At 49.5% G+C, this 17,919-nt stretch overlaps 1 protein-coding gene across 1 annotated transcript in view; it reads left to right on the forward strand.

The window, feature by feature from the left end:
• TYRO3 (TYRO3 protein tyrosine kinase) overlaps positions 1-17,919 on the forward strand; it is a 200,594-nt gene that overhangs the window by 57,509 nt on the left and 125,166 nt on the right. Inside the window, exon 3 of the mRNA XM_073638814.1 lies at positions 1,440-1,540. Within this exon, the coding sequence (XP_073494915.1) occupies positions 1,440-1,540 (101 nt within the window). The remainder of the gene's footprint in view (positions 1-1,439; positions 1,541-17,919) is intronic.

The raw sequence follows: 17,919 nt of genomic DNA on the forward strand, positions 1-17,919 counted from the left end.
TCTTGTCCACAAAGACCAGCAAAGCTGTAGGTAACGCTTGGGTGTCATTTTACAGCATTATCTACCAGTGCCCCATTAAAAAAAAAAGAAAAAAAAAAAGTCAAACCATTAAAACACTTGCGCTGACTTTCCCCATGGATTATGACTGATTGCTAGAGTCAGGTGGGGGAATACCGCTCTATAATCCGCTTTTTTTCTTGCTTAGATCAGCAACTTGTGATATCTATCTGTTTATTTCAGACATTAAAGGGAATCTGTCAGCAGGTTTTTGCTATGTAATCCCAGTGCAATATAATATAGGGAAAGAGAGCCTGATTCCAGGGATGTGTCACTTAATGAGCAGCTTGCAGTAGTTTCAATATAATCAGTGTTTTATCAGCAGGAGATTATCACTGCAGGAATAGGTGTCAGGTAGTCCAGCTAATCTGTCTAAGCCCGCCCCCACCACTGATTGGCAGCTTGTTGACAGTGTACACAGGAAACAGCCAATCAGGGATGTGGGCGGGGTTATACATAGCGCAGTATTCTGAGCACTGCTACATCTACAGCAGAGAAAACAGGGATTCTATCAAAACTGCACCAAGCAGCCTAGTAAGTGACACATCCCTGGAATCAGGCTCTCTGCCTCTACATCATCATGCATTCAGATTCCATAACAAAAACATGCTGACAGATTCCCATTAGTAGAGATGCCTTACTTATAACAAATAAATGCAACAGATTAACATTTGTACATTTCCACTCTTGATGCCGAAATTAATTTGGCCCACCACGGATGTGTCTGTGTACATGGGTACCTTCATATGAAAAGACAGTGATACTCTCCTAAGTATTGCCAAATTCTTTAAGTGCAGAAATACTTAAATTGTACAAATCCAAGCAGGGTGGTAATGTAAAAAAGAACTCCTAGAATGGATTCAATGTTGTCAGCAAGTTACCACAGTCATCACTTTTGGCTATTGACTGATTATAAGTTCTAGCACTCAGAAATGTTGTATGACATTGATAATGCTTTTTTTGGCTAAAACATTTGAACAGATTTTGGTCTATTGACCGGTCATCCAACAGGCGGGAGCTGGATATAGAACTGGCCATATGTAAGGCGCAGAATCTCTGCAGATAAATATTTAGTACAATAAAGCATAATACACCGGGATTGTCCATCGAGCGATACATTGAGCCTCCGCACAGTGATACGTTCTATCCTATTGAGCGTCTTTTATACAGTGATGCGCAGCTTCCTGCATCTCATATGAGCATTCAAATGTCATTAGTTTACAAAGAAAAATTATCTCCGCACGCCAAGCCATGAAAATAGCAGTGAAAACGCTGGGCGGCTGAATCCTATGTTGATATTTTATATACTGAGATGTTGTTTCTGATCTGCATTATTCTGTATGTGGAGGACAATTAACATGGATCTATAAATGCACTTGCAGCTTAAAAAACGTTGAGCGTCCAGATGCTGGAAAGTACTGGTGTGAAGCTGAAAATGACGGACTTAAGGCAACGTCAGAGGCCATCTGGATCATGGTGGAGGGTACGCATTAAATGACCATGGGAATTTTCCCACATTTATCATTCATAATTCTTTGTTGTGATTCTTTTGTGCTGTTTATGTTTCGTGATGAATGGACCATGGAATGTCGGTATATTTATTACACTCTGTGTGATATAAATGTGTGTGTGTGTATATAAATATACTTTAAAGAGAAAAGTATTGGCGCCTCTTAATCAGTGGATTAACATCCAGCCTCCCATGTATAAAATACGACCCCTCACCTCCGGTATATAGCGTCTGGCCCCTCTCCTCCGGTGTATAACACCTGGCCCCCCACGTATAACATCTGGACCCCCACCGTGCTGTCTGCTTTTACTAACATGTGATAGATCGTCCGGTGGTACAAAGCTCAATGATACCAGCGCGGTCCTGTAATAGGAGCCACCGGGGTAACAAGTATATTCATGACATTTCTTATCTCCTAAACCTTCCCTCATTACCTGTGAGTAATATTATTGAGAAGTGGAAGGAACCGCAACTCAGCCACAAAGTGGAGACCCCGTAACGTTACAGAGCAGGGGGGCCGAGTGCTGAGGAGCAGAGGGCAGAAAAGTCACAAACGCTCTACTGACTCCATAACTGCAGAGTCCAGACCTCCTCTGGGAGCTTCATGATATGAGTTTCCATGGTTGAGCAGCTGCATGCTTCCTTACATCTCCAAGCACAATTCCTAGTGTCGGGTGGAGGGGTTAGTGGAGAAATCGTTTGTGAAGTGTCTGATCACACATCTGTATCTGGTGTATGATGGACGAGTTGGGTGATGCCAGGAGAACATTACCCACCTGAATGCATTGTCCCAGCTGTAAAGTTTGGTGGAGTAGGGATAATGCTATGGGCTTGTTTTTCAGGGTCGGCCTTGGGCCCTTATTTCCAGGGAAAGGAAATCTTCATGCTTCAGCACACAAAACATGTTGGACAATTGTAGCTTCCAACTTTGTAGGAATAATTTGGGAAAGGCTCTTTTTTTAGCTCTCCATGACTTTGCCCAATGCACAAAGCAATGTCCATGAAGACATGTTATGGGAGTATTTGTAGAAACACTTGACTGGCCGCACAGACCCCGGACCTCAGCCCTATCCAATCAAGATTACGAATTCAGCCCTCTCCTCCAACATTAGTGTCTGACCTCGCAAATGCTCTTCTGGATGAATGGGCAAAAATTACCACAGACTCCTCCAAAATCTTGTCAAAAATACTTCCTAAAAAAGGAGTCTACCTCTTGTGGTAAGACCATAGAAACACATATAGTGGCTCCTTTCTGAATACTGCTGGTGGTGGAGATCATGGTAGATCATGCCACTTTTAGGCTATGTGCCCACCATGCAGAAATGTTCCGGATTTTTCCTGAGCTTTTCTGTATCTACCTGGCAGAAAAAACGCATGCGGATTGTACATGCGGATTGTATATGCGTTTTTCCTGCCAGGTACATGCGGATGTGAAGTGTTCTTTACTTGCATTTCCGCATGCGGGTTGACAAGCGCTTTCCAAGCGATTTTAGCATCACTTGGAAAGGGATTGTCAACTTGGTCACACTATATAAATCCATGCAACCGGCATGGATTTATATACTGTGACCATAAAGAATGTTTAAAAATAAAAAAATAAATCTATACTTACCTTCTGATGGCCCCCGCAGTTTTCATTCGCTCCGTCCTGGCTGCCGGCAGATCGCGGTACACTGAAGGACCTGACGTCACATGACTATGACGTCAGCGCAGGTCCTTCAGTCCACCGCGATCTGCTGGCAAGTGAAGACGAGCGCATCGGTGGCCATCAGAAGGTAAATATAACATTTATTTTTTATTTTATTCTTTTTTTTACAGTTTCTATGGTACCCGGGTCCGGAGGAGAATCTCCTCTCCTCCACACCCGGGTACCATCCGCACATTGAAACGCTTGGATTCCGCATCTACAGATGCAGTGATGCGGATTCCATGCGTTCCAATGCAAGTCAATGGCGGCGAAAATGCAGCACTTCCGCAAAATAATAAGGTAGTGCTGCGTTTTTTTCCGCAATGATAATCCGCAGTGGAAATTTCCACAGCATGTGCACAGCACATGCGGATTATCATAGGGGAACATGGCAGACCTTCTACCCAGCGTTTTTTAAGTGTTTCTGCAGCATTTTTGCTGCTGCGGAAATGCTTAAAAAACGCATTGTGGGCACACAGCCTTATCAGGATTCACCAGTGGTAGAAGCGATGTGAAAACTAAATTGGTCATCGGGCAGATGATTCTTGTTGCCCCCATTCCTCTTTTGACCCCGTACTTCCATTGACATCAATATGTACATTCAGCAAGTCTGAAACGAACATGAAGATTACCCCAATGACTCCTCGACTCCCATTATCAAGTCCACAATAAATCTTATGAAACCTCTCTGAGCTGATGAGAAAGATCTCACTTTTCAAGTATTGCACTTCCCAGAGTTTTACTAAGAAAGTATTCTGGAAATTGATTCTTCACCTTTATTCCGTCATTTACTTATCGGAGCAAGGGCATATGTGCAGGTTTATTACCTATGAGTCAGACCTGAATCCCGGGAATCCATTTTAAACTTTAGCAGCCTTCCTATAGCTTTCCAAACAACTGCACCTCGCAAAAATGCAAACCGTCCCTAGAGCCCAGTCATATCAATCAGCTCAATCACCCTCACCTTCAGCATGGTCCCTCACCATGTGTTATCATCATCTTCCTCCATTTATCTATCCTCTCTCCTGCTGACTCCATCCATCTTTTTTTCCTCCCACACAACATACTGCTTTTATATATGTGGCACCTCAGGGGTCTGGTTTCCACAGTAACAGCAATGTTATGTCTGAGAGCAGGTGGGAGGTCTCTTGGTCAGGGATCCTGTGCATGCCACACCTCCTGCCCAGTCCTGGGAGGGGAAGAACTTCCCCTATATAAACCTAGGGCTGAGGCAGGGTTAGGGAGTAGAGAAGAAGTAGAGACAGAGAAGAGAAGCAGATCTAGGAAAAGAACATCAGGAGCTCTGTGGGAGCAGTGCTATAAGGAGTCAGGGGCTGGCAGCTGCAGAGCTCGCCCTGACTGAGAAGCTATCACCGGACCCGGAGTCCGAGGCTGTGGGGACTAATCTTTACCCAGCAGCAGAAACCGCCCGGCAGGGGATTTCAGGTCCTCTGGCCAAGAAACCCGAAGGCACGGTCACACGCGTGGGACCAGCACCGCCATCGTGGAGCGGACGCCACTAGAAGGCCCCGAGTCACCGGCCATACGGGTGAGCACCACACGGTACACTCAGGGACGTGTGCTACTTATACCCGCCTCTAGCAAGGTAGCCAGAAGAGTACAGTCAGTTTGGGAGGCCTACAACTCCGCCTGGCCAGGGGAGATCCCATCTGCTCAAGGACTGACCAGGCCCCGATCGCTAGCCAGTACTCCGGGAGGGTCTATCTTTATCACCAGTAAAGACCCTGAATTACACCGCATCGTCTCTGAGTGATTCCTGCTACCCCCATCATCCACGTCGGCTGCCCTGAGGCCATACCCCTCCCGTTGGGGGTGATACTATCACGCTGCACAATCCTACCACCGGCCTCAGCGGTCTGCCCTGCAGCGGCAGCTCCTTCGCTGCATTCAACGGGTGGCGTAGTCGTACAACATCTACTGCTAATAGACTCGCCACTTGGTTTGACTCCCTGGGCACGGACCGGGTCACCGCCACGAGACTACTACCCCCATCTGATCCGGCTCTGGGTAAGCCCCCGTGCGCGCGATGCCGCACGACACAGAAGGCCCAGGGGCGCGTCAACTTTGGCGTAGTCGGCAGGATCATCGTGCCCGCAACCACCGGGTACTGCGTGCCTGAAAAAGACTGTTCAAACTTACCTGTGGTGAAGATTCCCGCCATCCGGCGCCATCTTCCGCTTCCTTCCCGCCATCGGTGGAGTTTTCCCGCCATTCGGCGCCATCTTCGGCCTTCTTCCCGCCAGCCGTGGAGTTTTCCCGCCATTGGACGCCATCTTGAGGACGCCGCGCGGGAAGAAGAGGGGCGTGGACTCCGAAAGCGCGCGAGAAACTGAAGCCCCGCCTCACGTCCGGACGTTGCGTAAGGTCCTGGAAGGAGCCCAGCAGACGCCGACGTCACAGGAGCGCGACGGAAGGTCCTCAACCCTGACGATCCACTGCGGAGCCGCGGCCTACGGAAGAGGATCATCGCAAGGTAGGCCACGGTCCACTAGGGGGGAGAAGGATGTCGGATACGGAGGAGAGCTTCACCGCTTCAACCCCCGCCAGCGCCACCGCTGTTGCGGTCATGCCTTTCACCATGCCCTATATCCCGGGGGCAGCCTGGCTACCCCAGTACTCAGGGGAGTCACATACCCTGCATGACTTTAGAGAAAAGCTGGATAGCCTCTTCCAGGTGTATCCCCTCACAGAGGAGCAAAAAGTGAGCATCCTGGTGGCCCAATTAACCGGGGCAGCCCAAAGGGAGGTAAAGTCCTGGCCACCTGGGAGGAGGACTGTCGCAGAGATACTAACCCGGCTGAGGGACACCTTTGATACCCGCACCTCAGCCGAGATCAAGCTTAGATTCTACGGGTGCAAACAGCGGGCACATGAGAGTATAAGGGACTATGCCCTGAACCTACAAGAGGCCCTGAGAGCCATTAAGCAGACCGACCCTGACGGCGTGGGAGACGAGGACAGGCTGTTGACTGAACAATTTATAGAGGGTTTATATTGCAATGCCCACCGAACCCACTTGCGGGCAATGGCCTTACAGGACCCTCATCTGGGATTTGCACAGTTCAAGGACAGAGCCATCCGGGTGCTCCGAGAACCAGCACCAGGTGGCGTTGTGACCCACAGACGCCCCACTACCACTTACCACCAGGAGGCGGCGCCCTTGTCGGCAGGGCCTGTGGGAGCTGATGCGCAGGCTTTGAACAATGACCCGGCTCCAGACCTGCACCATCAGGTCCAAGAGCTAGCTAAAAGCGTTGCTGCGCTAACCCGAACTGTGCAGTCTTTACAGGTTTCCACTCCAGGGAAGATCCAGCTGGCATCCAGACCGGAGGACATCCCATGGCGTCGACCAAGGAGGACCCCACCGGCCAGAGGAAGACCCAGCGACCGATACAACGAGGACGGACAACCCATCTGCCGCCGCTGCAATCAACCCGGACATATGGCAAGGTACTGTCCTTTAAACTGGCACAACCTGGGGTAGAGGGCCAACCCCCAGAAAAAAGATCATCAGGCCCATCGAACTGGCGCGACAGATATGTGGGAGGACGTCCAGTCTTGCCTGTGGTACTGGATGGCATCCCTATGAGTGCCCTATTGGACACCGGGTCACAGGTCACCACTATCCCGTACGTGCTCTTCAAGCAGTACTGGAATGACTCGGATATCACCCGCTACCCTGACGACGACTTGAGTATCATCGCCAGCAATGGTCAGCCCGTGCCACAGATTGGATTTAAAGAGGTGACCATTAAAATCGGTAGAGTCGAACTGGCAGCACAGGGACTGATCATTGTAGACATTGATAAACACGAGAGTCACCCAAAGATAACTCTAGGAACTAATGTAATTGAAAATTGTCTTGCAGAGGTGATTTTCCTTTTACAACAGGCTGCCAAGAACGCCAGCTCCGGCCAGCAGCGAGTGCTCCAGAAAGAGATCCGGGCACTGATGCGACGGCAACAGATAGAACTCTCCGGTGGTGAGATTGGTAGCGTAAGAATGTGTGACCCTTTCCCTATTGCCATGCCCCCAAAAAGTGAAATGATGATTTGGTGCCGGGCAGCTATTGGTCTGAGAGGTAGAGATTACCAGGCAATGGTAGAACCAGTTTACTCAGACAGTAGGCCCACCATTTTGACAGCACGGGGGGTGGTCAATGTACGCCATGGGAGGGTGCCCGTTCGCATAATAAATATCGGGAAGAGGGAAGTGTACCTGCCCCGGTATGCCACGCTAGCCAAATTGTATACCATCAATCAAAATTCCATACAGTCCGTGGAGCCCTTGCCTCCATCTTCCCCGGAGGAAGGTAACGGCTCTAAGGAAACAATGGAGGACTGGTGTCAGCAACTACATTTGGGTACTGACTCCACTCCCTCACACCAGAAACAGGGAGTCTATCGGGTGGTTCAAGAGTACGAGAGAGTGTTTAGTAAACACCCGTTAGACTTCGGGCGAGTCAAAGGGGTAGAACACCACATCCCCACGGGAGACCATCTTCCCATAAAAGAGAGGTATCGACCCGTACCCCCTGCACACTACCAACACGCCAAGGGGATGCTTAGGGACATGAAGGAGGCTGGGGTGATCAGGGATAGCTGTAGCCCCTGGGCAGCTCCACTAGTCTTAGTCAAAAAGAAAGACAACACCATGAGGATGTGTGTAGATTACCGGAAAATTAACCGTATCACACACAAGGATGCGTACCCCTTACCAAGGATAGAGGAGTCTTTGGCTGCTTTAAGATCTGCTAACTTCTTCTCTACCTTGGATCTCACTAGCGGGTACTGGCAGGTTCCTGTAGCAGAGGCGGACCGGGAGAAGACCGCATTCACCACCCCGATGGGACTTAGCGAGTTTACCTGCATGCCGTTCGGACTCTGCAACGCACCGGGAACCTTCCAACGATTAATGGAGTGCTGTCTGGGCCACAGAAACTTCGAGACGGTCCTGTTGTACCTGGACGATGTCATCGTATATTCCAAGACTTATGAGGACCACCTGAAACACCTGGCGGAAGTGTTCGAAGCTCTGGCAAGCTACGGCTTAAAGGTAAAACCCTCCAAGTGTCACCTCTTGAAACCAAAGGTGCAGTACCTGGGACACGTGGTGAGCGCTGACGGAGTGGCTCCCGACCCTGATAAGTAGTGTTGAGCCACCCCCGTAGTGTTCGGGTTCGGTTCGGTTCGTCGAACACCGGGATGTTCGAGGAACTGTTCGTCGAACTGTTCGTCGAACACCTTAGAACACCGTCGAACACCGTTAAAACCAATGGCAGGCAAACAAAAACACATAGGAACACATAGAAAACACCTTCAAAGGTGTCCAAAAGCTGACAAACTGCTCAGAAGACGCTTTCTTTAAAAAAGCCGGCCGGCAATTCAGCAGCGGCATACACCGGTACCCGACAATTTAGACATGAAGGAATAGAGCATCACACATAGATTAGATAGATAGAAACATGTCAGTCACATATATATGAAGTACAGTGACAGTGTTGCTTACTGTACTTGTCATTTACTGCAAAGGATTTATTAAAAAAAATAATAGTGTTTTCATGCACCGTCTCTTTAAGAAAGCCGGCCGGCAATTCAGCATCTGTACCCGACAATTTAGAATAAAAGGAATAGAGAATCACACATAGATTAGATAGATAGAAACATGTCAGTCACATATATATGAAGTACAGTGACAGTGTTGCTTACTGTAATTGTCATTTAGTGTAAAGGATTTATCAAAAAAAATAATAGTGTTTTCATGCACCGTCTCTTTAAGAAAGCCGGCCGGCAATTCAGCATCTGTACCCTACAATTTATAACAGACAGAATAGAGCTTCACACATAGATTAGATAGATAGAAACATGTCAGTCACATATATAATAAGTACAGTGATAGTGTTGGTTACTGTACTTGTCATTTAGTATTAAAATAAAGGATTTATTATTAAAAAAAATTGGCGTGGGATTCCCCGTAATTTTAGTCTCTAGCGGAGGTTAAGCAGACGGCTGGGGCAGATGTTTGAAGCCTGGGAAGGGGGTAATACCCACGGAGCTTCCCAGGCTACTAATATCAGCCCCCAGCTGAATACCTAGCCTTTACTAGCTATTAAAATGGAGGACCCCCCCAAAAAAAATGACGTGGGGTCCCCCCTAATTTAATAGCTAGCAAAGGCTAGGCAGACAGCTGGGGGCTGATATTAATAGCCCAGGAAGGGAGCCATGAATATTGGCCCCCTCCCAGGCTAGAAACACCAGCCGTCAGCCGCCCCAGAAATGGCGCATCCATAGGATGCGCCAATTCTGGCACTTAGCCTCGCTCTTCCACGCTGCCCTGGTGCGGTGGCAGGGGGTAATAGGGTTGGGGTTGATGTCAGCTTATAATGCCAGCTGACATCAAGCCCAGGTTAGTAATGGAGAGGCGTCTATAAGACACCCCCATTACTAACCCCATAGTCAAAGTTAAAAAAAAAACACAAACACCCAGAATAAAGTCCTTTAATTGAAATAAAGACACAATTCTTTATTGTTCTAAATTAAACCATACTTACCATCACGCCCATTCCAGCTGAAGCCAACGATCTCCTGCAATAAAAGAAAAATAATAAAGCAACCTCATCCTTACCTTTCCATGGTTCCCAGGACAGCTCCAGCTCTGCTACATCGAGATGACAGGCTGGACCGCAGCAGAACGCTGCCATCCAGCCTGTCATCCCGCGGACACTGAGAAGCGCAGGCATGCTTGCGCTCCTCAGTGTCTGACTGTGACGGCATCCAGATGAGCCGACAATGAACTCAGCTCACCTCATGTACGTCACTGACAGGGTGGGAAAATTCTCCTGCACTCAGCGCTTCAGCGTGAGAATTTTCCCACGCTGTCAGTGACGTGCATGAGGTGCGCCGAGTTCATTGGACATGACCTCGGCTCATCTGGATGCCGTCACAGCCAGACACTGAGTAGCGCAAGCAAGCCTGCGCTTCTCAGTGTCTGCGGGATGACAGGCTGGATGGCAGCGTTCTGCTGCGGTCCAGCCTGTCATCTCGATGTAGCAGAGCTGAAGCTGTCGTGGGAGCCATGGAAAGGTAAGGATGAGGTTGCTTTATTATTTTTCTTTTATTGCAGGAGATCGTTGGCTTCAGCTGGAATGGGCGTGATGGTAAGTATGGTTTAATTTAGAACAATAAAGAATTGTGTGTTTATTTCAATTAAAGGACTTTTTTCTGGGTGTTGTGTTTTTTTTAAATACTTTACTAGAAATTCATGGTGGTCATGTCTAATATTGGCGTGACCCCATGAATTTCGGGCTTAGGGCCAGCTGATAATGCCAAGCTGGCCTTAACCCCTTTATTACCCAGTGAGCCACCGCACCAGGGCCCTGGATGAGTTGGGTACAGCGCCAGAAGATGGCGCTTCTATGAACGCGCCATTTTCCGGGGCGGCTGCGGACTGCAATTTGCAGCGGGTGGGGCCCAGAAAGCTTGGGCCTCCCTGCGCTGCAGATTCCAGCCCCCAGCTGCCTAGTTGTACCTGGCTGGACACAAAAATAGGGCGTAGCTCCACGCATTTTTTTTTTAGATTCATGAAATTCATGGAATAATTAAGAAAAAAAGGGCTTCCCTATATTGTTGTGTCCGGCTAGGTACAAATAGGCAGCTGGTGGTTGGGAGCAGCCCGTTCCTGCCTGCTGTACCTGACTGGACACAAATATAGGGCGAAGCCCCACATCAATTTTTTTTTCATTATTTCATGAATTTCCTGAAATAATTTAAAAAAAATTGACGTGGGGCTTCGCCCTATATTTGTGTCCAGTCAGGTACAGCAGGCAGGAACGGGCTGCCCCCAACCACCAGCTGCCTATTTGTACCTGGTTGGACACAACAATATAGGGAAGCCCTTTTTTTCTTAATTATTCCATGAATTTCATGAAATAATTTAAAAAAAAAATGCGTGGGGCTTCGCCCTATTTTTGTGCCCAGCCAGGTACAACTAGGCAGCTGGGAGCTGGAATCCGCAGCGCAGGGAGGCCCAAGCTTTCTGGGCCCCACCCGCTGCAAATTGCAGTCCGCAGCCGCCCCAGAAAATGGCGCGTTCATAGAAGCGCCATCTTCTGGCGCTGTACCCAACTCATCCAGGGCCCTGGTGCGGTGGCTCACTGGGTAATAAAGGGGTTAAGGCCAGCTTGGCATTATCAGCTGGCCCTAAGCCCGAAATTGATGGGGTCACGCCAATATTAGACATGACCACCATGAATTTCTAGTAAAGTATTTAAAAAAACACAAACACCCAGAATAAAGTCCTTTAATTGAAATAAACACACAATTCTTTATTGTTCTAAATTAAACCATACTTACCATCACGCCCATTCCAGCTGAAGCCAATGTCTTCTGCAATAAAAGTAAAATAATAAACCAACATCATCCTTACCTTTCCATGGTTCCCAGGACAGCTTCAGCTCTGCTACATCGAGATGACAGGCTGGACCGCAGCAGAAAGCTGCCATCCAGCCTGTCATCCCGCGGACACTGAGAAGCGCAGGCTTGCTTGCGCTCTGCAGTGTCTGGCTGTGACGGCATAAAGATGAGACAAGTTCATGTCCAATGAACTCGGCTCACCTCATGCACGTCACTGACAGCGTGGGAGAATTCTCCTGCACTCAGCACTTCAGCGTGAGAATTCTCCCACGCTGTCAGTGACGTACATGAGGTCAGCTGAGTTCATTGGACATGAATGAGCTCACCTCATGCACGTCACTGACAGCGTGGGAAAATTCTCACGCTGAAGCGCTGAGTGCAGGAGAATTTTCCCACGCTGTCAGTGACGTGCATGAGGTGAGCTCATTCATGTCCAATGAACTCAGCTGACCTCATGTACGTCACTGACAGCGTGGGAGAATTCTCACGCTGAAGTGCTGAGTGCAGGAGAATTCTCCCACGCTGTCAGTGACGTGCATGAGGTGCGCCGAGTTAATTGGACATGACCTCGGCTCATCTGGATGCCGTCACAGCCAGACACTGCAGAGCGCAAGAATGCCTGCGCTTCTCAGTGTCTGCGGGATGACAGGCTGGATGGCAGCGTTCTGCTGCGGTCCAGCCTGTTATCTCGATGTAGCAGAGCTGAAGCTGTCGTGGGAACCATGGAAAGGTAAGGATGAGGTTGCTTTATTATTTTTCTTTTATTGCAGGAGATCGTTGGCTTCAGCAGGAATGGGCGTGATGGTAAGTATGGTTTAATTTAGAACAATAAAGGAATGTGTCTTTATTTCAATTAAAGGACTTTATTCTGGGTGTTTGTGTTTTCTTTTAACTTTGACTATGGGGTTAGTAATGGGGGTGTCTTATAGACGCCTCTCCATTACTAACCTGGGCTTGATGTCAGCTGGCATTATAAGCTGACATCAACCCCAACCCTATTACCCCACTGCCACCGCTACAGGGCAGTGGGAAGAGCGAGGCTAAGTGCCAGAATTGGCGCATTCTAAGGATGCGCCATTTCTGGGGCGGCTGACGGCTGGTGTTTCTAGCCTGGGAGGGGGCCAATATTCATGGCACCCTTCCTGGGCTATTAATATCAGCCCCCAGCTGTCTGTCTAGCCTTTGCTAGCTATTAAAATAGGAGGGACCCCACGTCATTTTTTGGGGGGGTCCCCCATTTTAATAGCTAGTAAAGGCTAGGTATTCCGCTGGGGGCTGATATTAGTAGCCTGGGAAGCTCCGTGGGTATTACCCCCTTCCCAGGCTTCAAACATCTGCCCCAGCAGTCTGCTTAACCTCCGCTAGAGACTAAAATTAAGGGGAACCCCACGCCAATTTTTTTTTAAATAAATCCTTTATTTTAACACTAAATGACAAGTACAGTAATCAACACTGTCACTGTACTTCATATATATGTGACTGACATGTTTCTATCTATCTAATCTATGTGTGATTCTCTATTCCTTCTATTCTAAATTGTCGGGTACAGTTGCTGAATTGCCGGCCGGCTTTTTTAAAGAGACGGTGCATGAAAACACTATTATTTTTTTTGATAAATCCTTTACACTAAATGACAAGTACAGTAAGCAACACTGTCACTGTACTTCATATATATGTGACTGACATGTTTCTATCTATCTAATCTATGTGTGATTCTCTATTTCTTCTATTCTAAATTGTTGGGTACAGATGCTGAATTGCCGGCCGGCTTTTTTAAAGAGACGGTGCATGAAAACACTATTATTTTTTTTGATAAATCCTTTACACTAAATGACAAGTACAGTAAGCAACACTGTCACTGTACTTCATATATATGTGACTGACATGTTTCTATCTATCTAATCTATGTGTGAAGCTCTATTCTTTCTGTTCTAAATTGTCGGGTACCGGTGTATGCCGCTGATGAATTGCCGGCTTTTCATGTTTCACTGTGAGCACTGTTCCCATCGATTTGGGCAATCACTGTAATGCCACAACCACCATGGCTGTGGCATTACAGTGAGTGGCAGACAATCCCTGCATGATTGGTGCTCTAAATAGCGCCAGACATGCAGGACACGCTTTTGGTGCACGAACAGTTATCGAACATAACCTCGAACAGCCGAATTTTTTGGAAATCGTTCGGGTTCGTCGAACAACTCGAACACCGCCCAAAACAGCTCGAATTTGAGATTGGCGAACAGTTCTAGTCGAACACCGCTCATCTCTACTGATAAGATCACCGCAATTAAGGAATGGCCAAGTCCCTCCAGTGTAAAGGAAGTGCGGCAGTTCCTCGGGTTGGTAGGCTATTACCGCAGATTCATCCCCGGTTTCACCAAAAAGGCAGCTCCTATGCAGGACCTCCTGATAGGCCAGTCCCAGAAGGCCAAGAACCAGAAGCCGCCCTTCAAATGGGAGAAGTTAGAAGAAGAGTCCTTCCGCCAGCTGAAGATGGCCCTCACGGGGGATGAAATCCTGGCGTACCCTGATTACAGCCAGCCCTTTATCCTCTACACCGACGCAAGTAACATCGGGCTAGGAGCCGTACTGTCCCAGATCCAGCAGGGGAAAGAACGAGTAATCGCTTACGCTAGCCGAAAACTGCGACCCACCGAAAGAAACCCTGAGAATTACAGCTCATTTAAGCTAGAGTTCCTGGCAGTGGTGTGGGCAGTCACCGAACGCTTTAAGCACTACCTCGCTTCTTCCTGGTTCACCGTGTACACGGATAACAACCCGTTGACACACCTGGACACGGCAAGACTCGGTGCCCTAGAGCAGAGATGGATGGCCCGTCTGTCCAACTACGAGTTCACAATCAAATACCGGGCAGGACGCTCCAATACCAACGCGGACGCCCTGTCCAGGATGCCAAACCTACCGGACGTAGGAGAAGATCCAGAGGGACTGGAAGAAGTCGAACTCCCCGCGTTCCACCGTCATGGGACTATCCAGTATTCCCATCGGGTAAGGAGTAAGCAAGCCGCTACATTTAACCCCTTGCCTCACTACAACTGGGAGGAAACGCAAGACAGTGACCCTGCCGTCCGGCTGGTAAAGGAGATGCTGACTCGGCCAGAGGCTCGCCTTGACCCAGACGCTCCGGAGGAAGCCAAGCAACTGTGGGCTGAGAAGAGTCGACTGTTCCTTTACAAGGGGAAGTTGTGCCGCAGAATGGTTAACTCCCGGACGCATGAACTAATCTGGCAAGTAGTGGTGCCACGGAGAGACGCAGCCATGGTGATGGAGGCATACCACGACGGGGCTGGACACTTCGGATGGAAGAAGCTGGAGTTCCTGCTGCGTGGGCGGTTCCACTGGGTAGGCATGAGGGGAACCATCGAGAGGTGGTGCAGAGACTGTGGCCCGTGCAACCTAAGAAGGAAGGACCGTGCCAGCCAGAAGACTCCCCTGCAGTCCATCGTCACCCGGCAGCCGTTGGAACTGGTAGCCTTGGATCATGTAAAACTGACCCCAAGCAGAAGTGGCTACGTCTACGCGTTAACCATTGTGGATCATTACTCCCGGTTCTTGGTTGTCGTCCCCGTTAAGGACTTAACGGCTCAAACAGCAGCTAGAGCCTTCCAGCAGCACTTCTGCCGTCCACACGGGTACCCGGACCAAGTGCTGACGGACCAGGGACCTGCCTTTGAAGCGGAGGTCTTCCAGGAATTCTGCAATCTGTATGGCTGCCGGAAGATAAGGACGACACCCTATCATCCGCAAACTAATGGACTTTGTGAGAAAATGAACCAGGTGGCAATGGATCTCCTGAAAACGTTGCCCCTGGAAGAACGCAGTCTGTGGCCTGAGAAGCTGCCCGATCTAGTGGACCTATACAACCACATCCCGGTAGGTTCCACCAACTGTACCCCGGCTTACCTAATGAGGGCGAGACCTGGTAAGTTACCTGTTGACCTGGAAATGGGAGTCCTGACACCCGAGGACACTTCACCAGAAGCAGACTGGGACACAGAGAGGCAGCGGCAGTACCTGAAAGTACAGGAGAGCGTGGAGCGAAGTCTCTGTCAGGCTAGGGAAAGACAAGAGAAAACTTACAACCAGTATGCTCCCGCTGTTCCCCTGGTACCCGGAGAGCAGGTCTTGAAGAGGAAAACACGGCTCCACAAGTTGGACGACCAGTGGGAGAAGGACCCGTACACCGTACTGCCCTCAAGCCACGAGAACCCGAAAGTCTGTACCATCAGTAAAGACGGAGGGGAGACCATAGCCATTGTATCCCGGGATCACCTGAAGAAGTGTCCTGAACAGCTACGGAACCCTGAAGAGGAACAAGAAGACCATCGACCCGTAGAGGAAAGGGAAGATATGGTTAGTACTGTGCTCGGAGACTTCCCTCGGTCCTGGACTCAAGTCAATGGTGCAGTTGTGGTACCCGTCCTCACGTTCCTCCAACCAGCATCCCAAGTGCCTACGGAACAACAGGTAGAGCTGGAAGAGCAGCCGGTCCAGGAGGCAGAAGACTCCACACAAGCAGAACAGGAGGATCAACCCTCTGCTTATAGTGAGCCTGCCGTACCCCTAGTGAGCCAAAGAGCCAGTAGACAGCTGCCCAGTTTACCCTTGACAGCTCCTACACCCTGTAGTTCAGAGCTAGACAGTCAGCTCCGTAGGTCCACTAGGGCCACTAGAGGCCAGTTACCCGCACGTTGGAGGATTTGAAGTGTATAAATTGTTTTATTTGTGGTTACCTGTTTTTCTTGTTGCTTGTGTATAATTATGTGTTTCTAGTTATTTATAGGAGTCCTTGGTGGATTTACCGGGAATCCTTGTACATGGTTGGAGCGTAATCTAGGAATGGACTAAAGACTGTTAAGGACTCGGGGCAGGACAGACCCCTACCTGGTTACGTCTCCCTGTTTTGGTGAAATGGACACCTTGCTTTTCTTCAAAAACTGCACCCGGTTGCGGACACGCCGTGACCATCTTTATATGTTTTTCTTATTGTACTATTATTGTTTATACCTTGTTATGTTTAAAAAATATGTTTAGTCCCGGAGTACTAAATTTCACTAGGGGGGAATGTGGCACCCCAGGGTTCTGGTTTCCACAGTAACAGCAATGTTATGTCTGAGAGCAGGTGGGAGGTCTCTTGGTCAGGGATCCTGTGCATGCCACACCTCCTGCCCAGTCCTGGGAGGGGAAGAACTTCCCCTATATAAACCTAGGGCTGAGGCAGGGTTAGGGAGTAGAGAAGTAGTAGAGACAGAGAAGAGAAGCAGATCTAGGAAAAGAACATCAGGAGCTCTGTGGGAGCAGTGCTATAAGGAGTCAGGGGCTGGCAGCTGCAGAGCTCGCCCTGACTGAGAAGCTATCACCGGACCCGGAGTCCGAGGCTGTGGGGACTAATCTTTACCCAGCAGCAGAAACCGCCCGGCAGGGGATTTCAGGTCCTCTGGCCAAGAAACCCAAAGGCACGGTCACACGCGTGGGACCAGCACCGCCGTCGTGGAGCGGACGCCACTAGAAGGCCCCGAGTCACCGGCCATACGGGTGAGCACCACACGGTACACTCAGGGACGTGGGCTACTTATACCCGCCTCTAGCAAGGTAGCCAGAAGAGTACAGTCAGTTTGGGAGGCCTACAACTCCGCCTGGCCAGGGGAGATCCCATCTGCTCAAGGACTGACCAGGCCCCGATCGCTAGCCAGTACTCCGGGAGGGTCTATCTTTATCACCAGTAAAGACCCTGAATTACACCGCATCGTCTCTGAGTGATTCCTGCTACCCCCATCATCCACGTCGGCTGCCCTGAGGCCATACCCCTCCCGTTGGGGGTGATACTATCACGCTGCACAATCCTACCACCGGCCTCAGCGGTCTGCCCTGCAGCGGCAGCTCTTTCGCTGCATTCAACGGGTGGCGTAGTCGTACAACATCTACTGCTAATAGACTCGCCACTTGGTTTGACTCCCTGGGCACGGACCGGGTCACCGCCACGAGACTACTACCCCCATCTGATCCGGCTCCGGGTAAGCCCCCGTGCGCGCGATGCCGCACGACACAGAAGGCCCAGGGGCGCGTCATATACCTTTCCTTTAACTCCATCTATCATCCACTTTGCAGTCTTTATCTCCAACTAGCACTGCAGGGGCTGCTGTGTGAGGATGTAGTGACGCCATATCCATCTCGGAGACAGATGATTTGGGGTTATTGCTGCTGTAAGCATT

This window comes from Phyllobates terribilis, unplaced genomic scaffold (genome assembly GCF_046119375.1).
Source record: "Phyllobates terribilis strain yellow unplaced genomic scaffold, ASM4611937v1 Scaffold_7__3_contigs__length_470593459, whole genome shotgun sequence".
Classification (NCBI taxonomy): Eukaryota; Metazoa; Chordata; class Amphibia; order Anura; family Dendrobatidae; genus Phyllobates; species Phyllobates terribilis.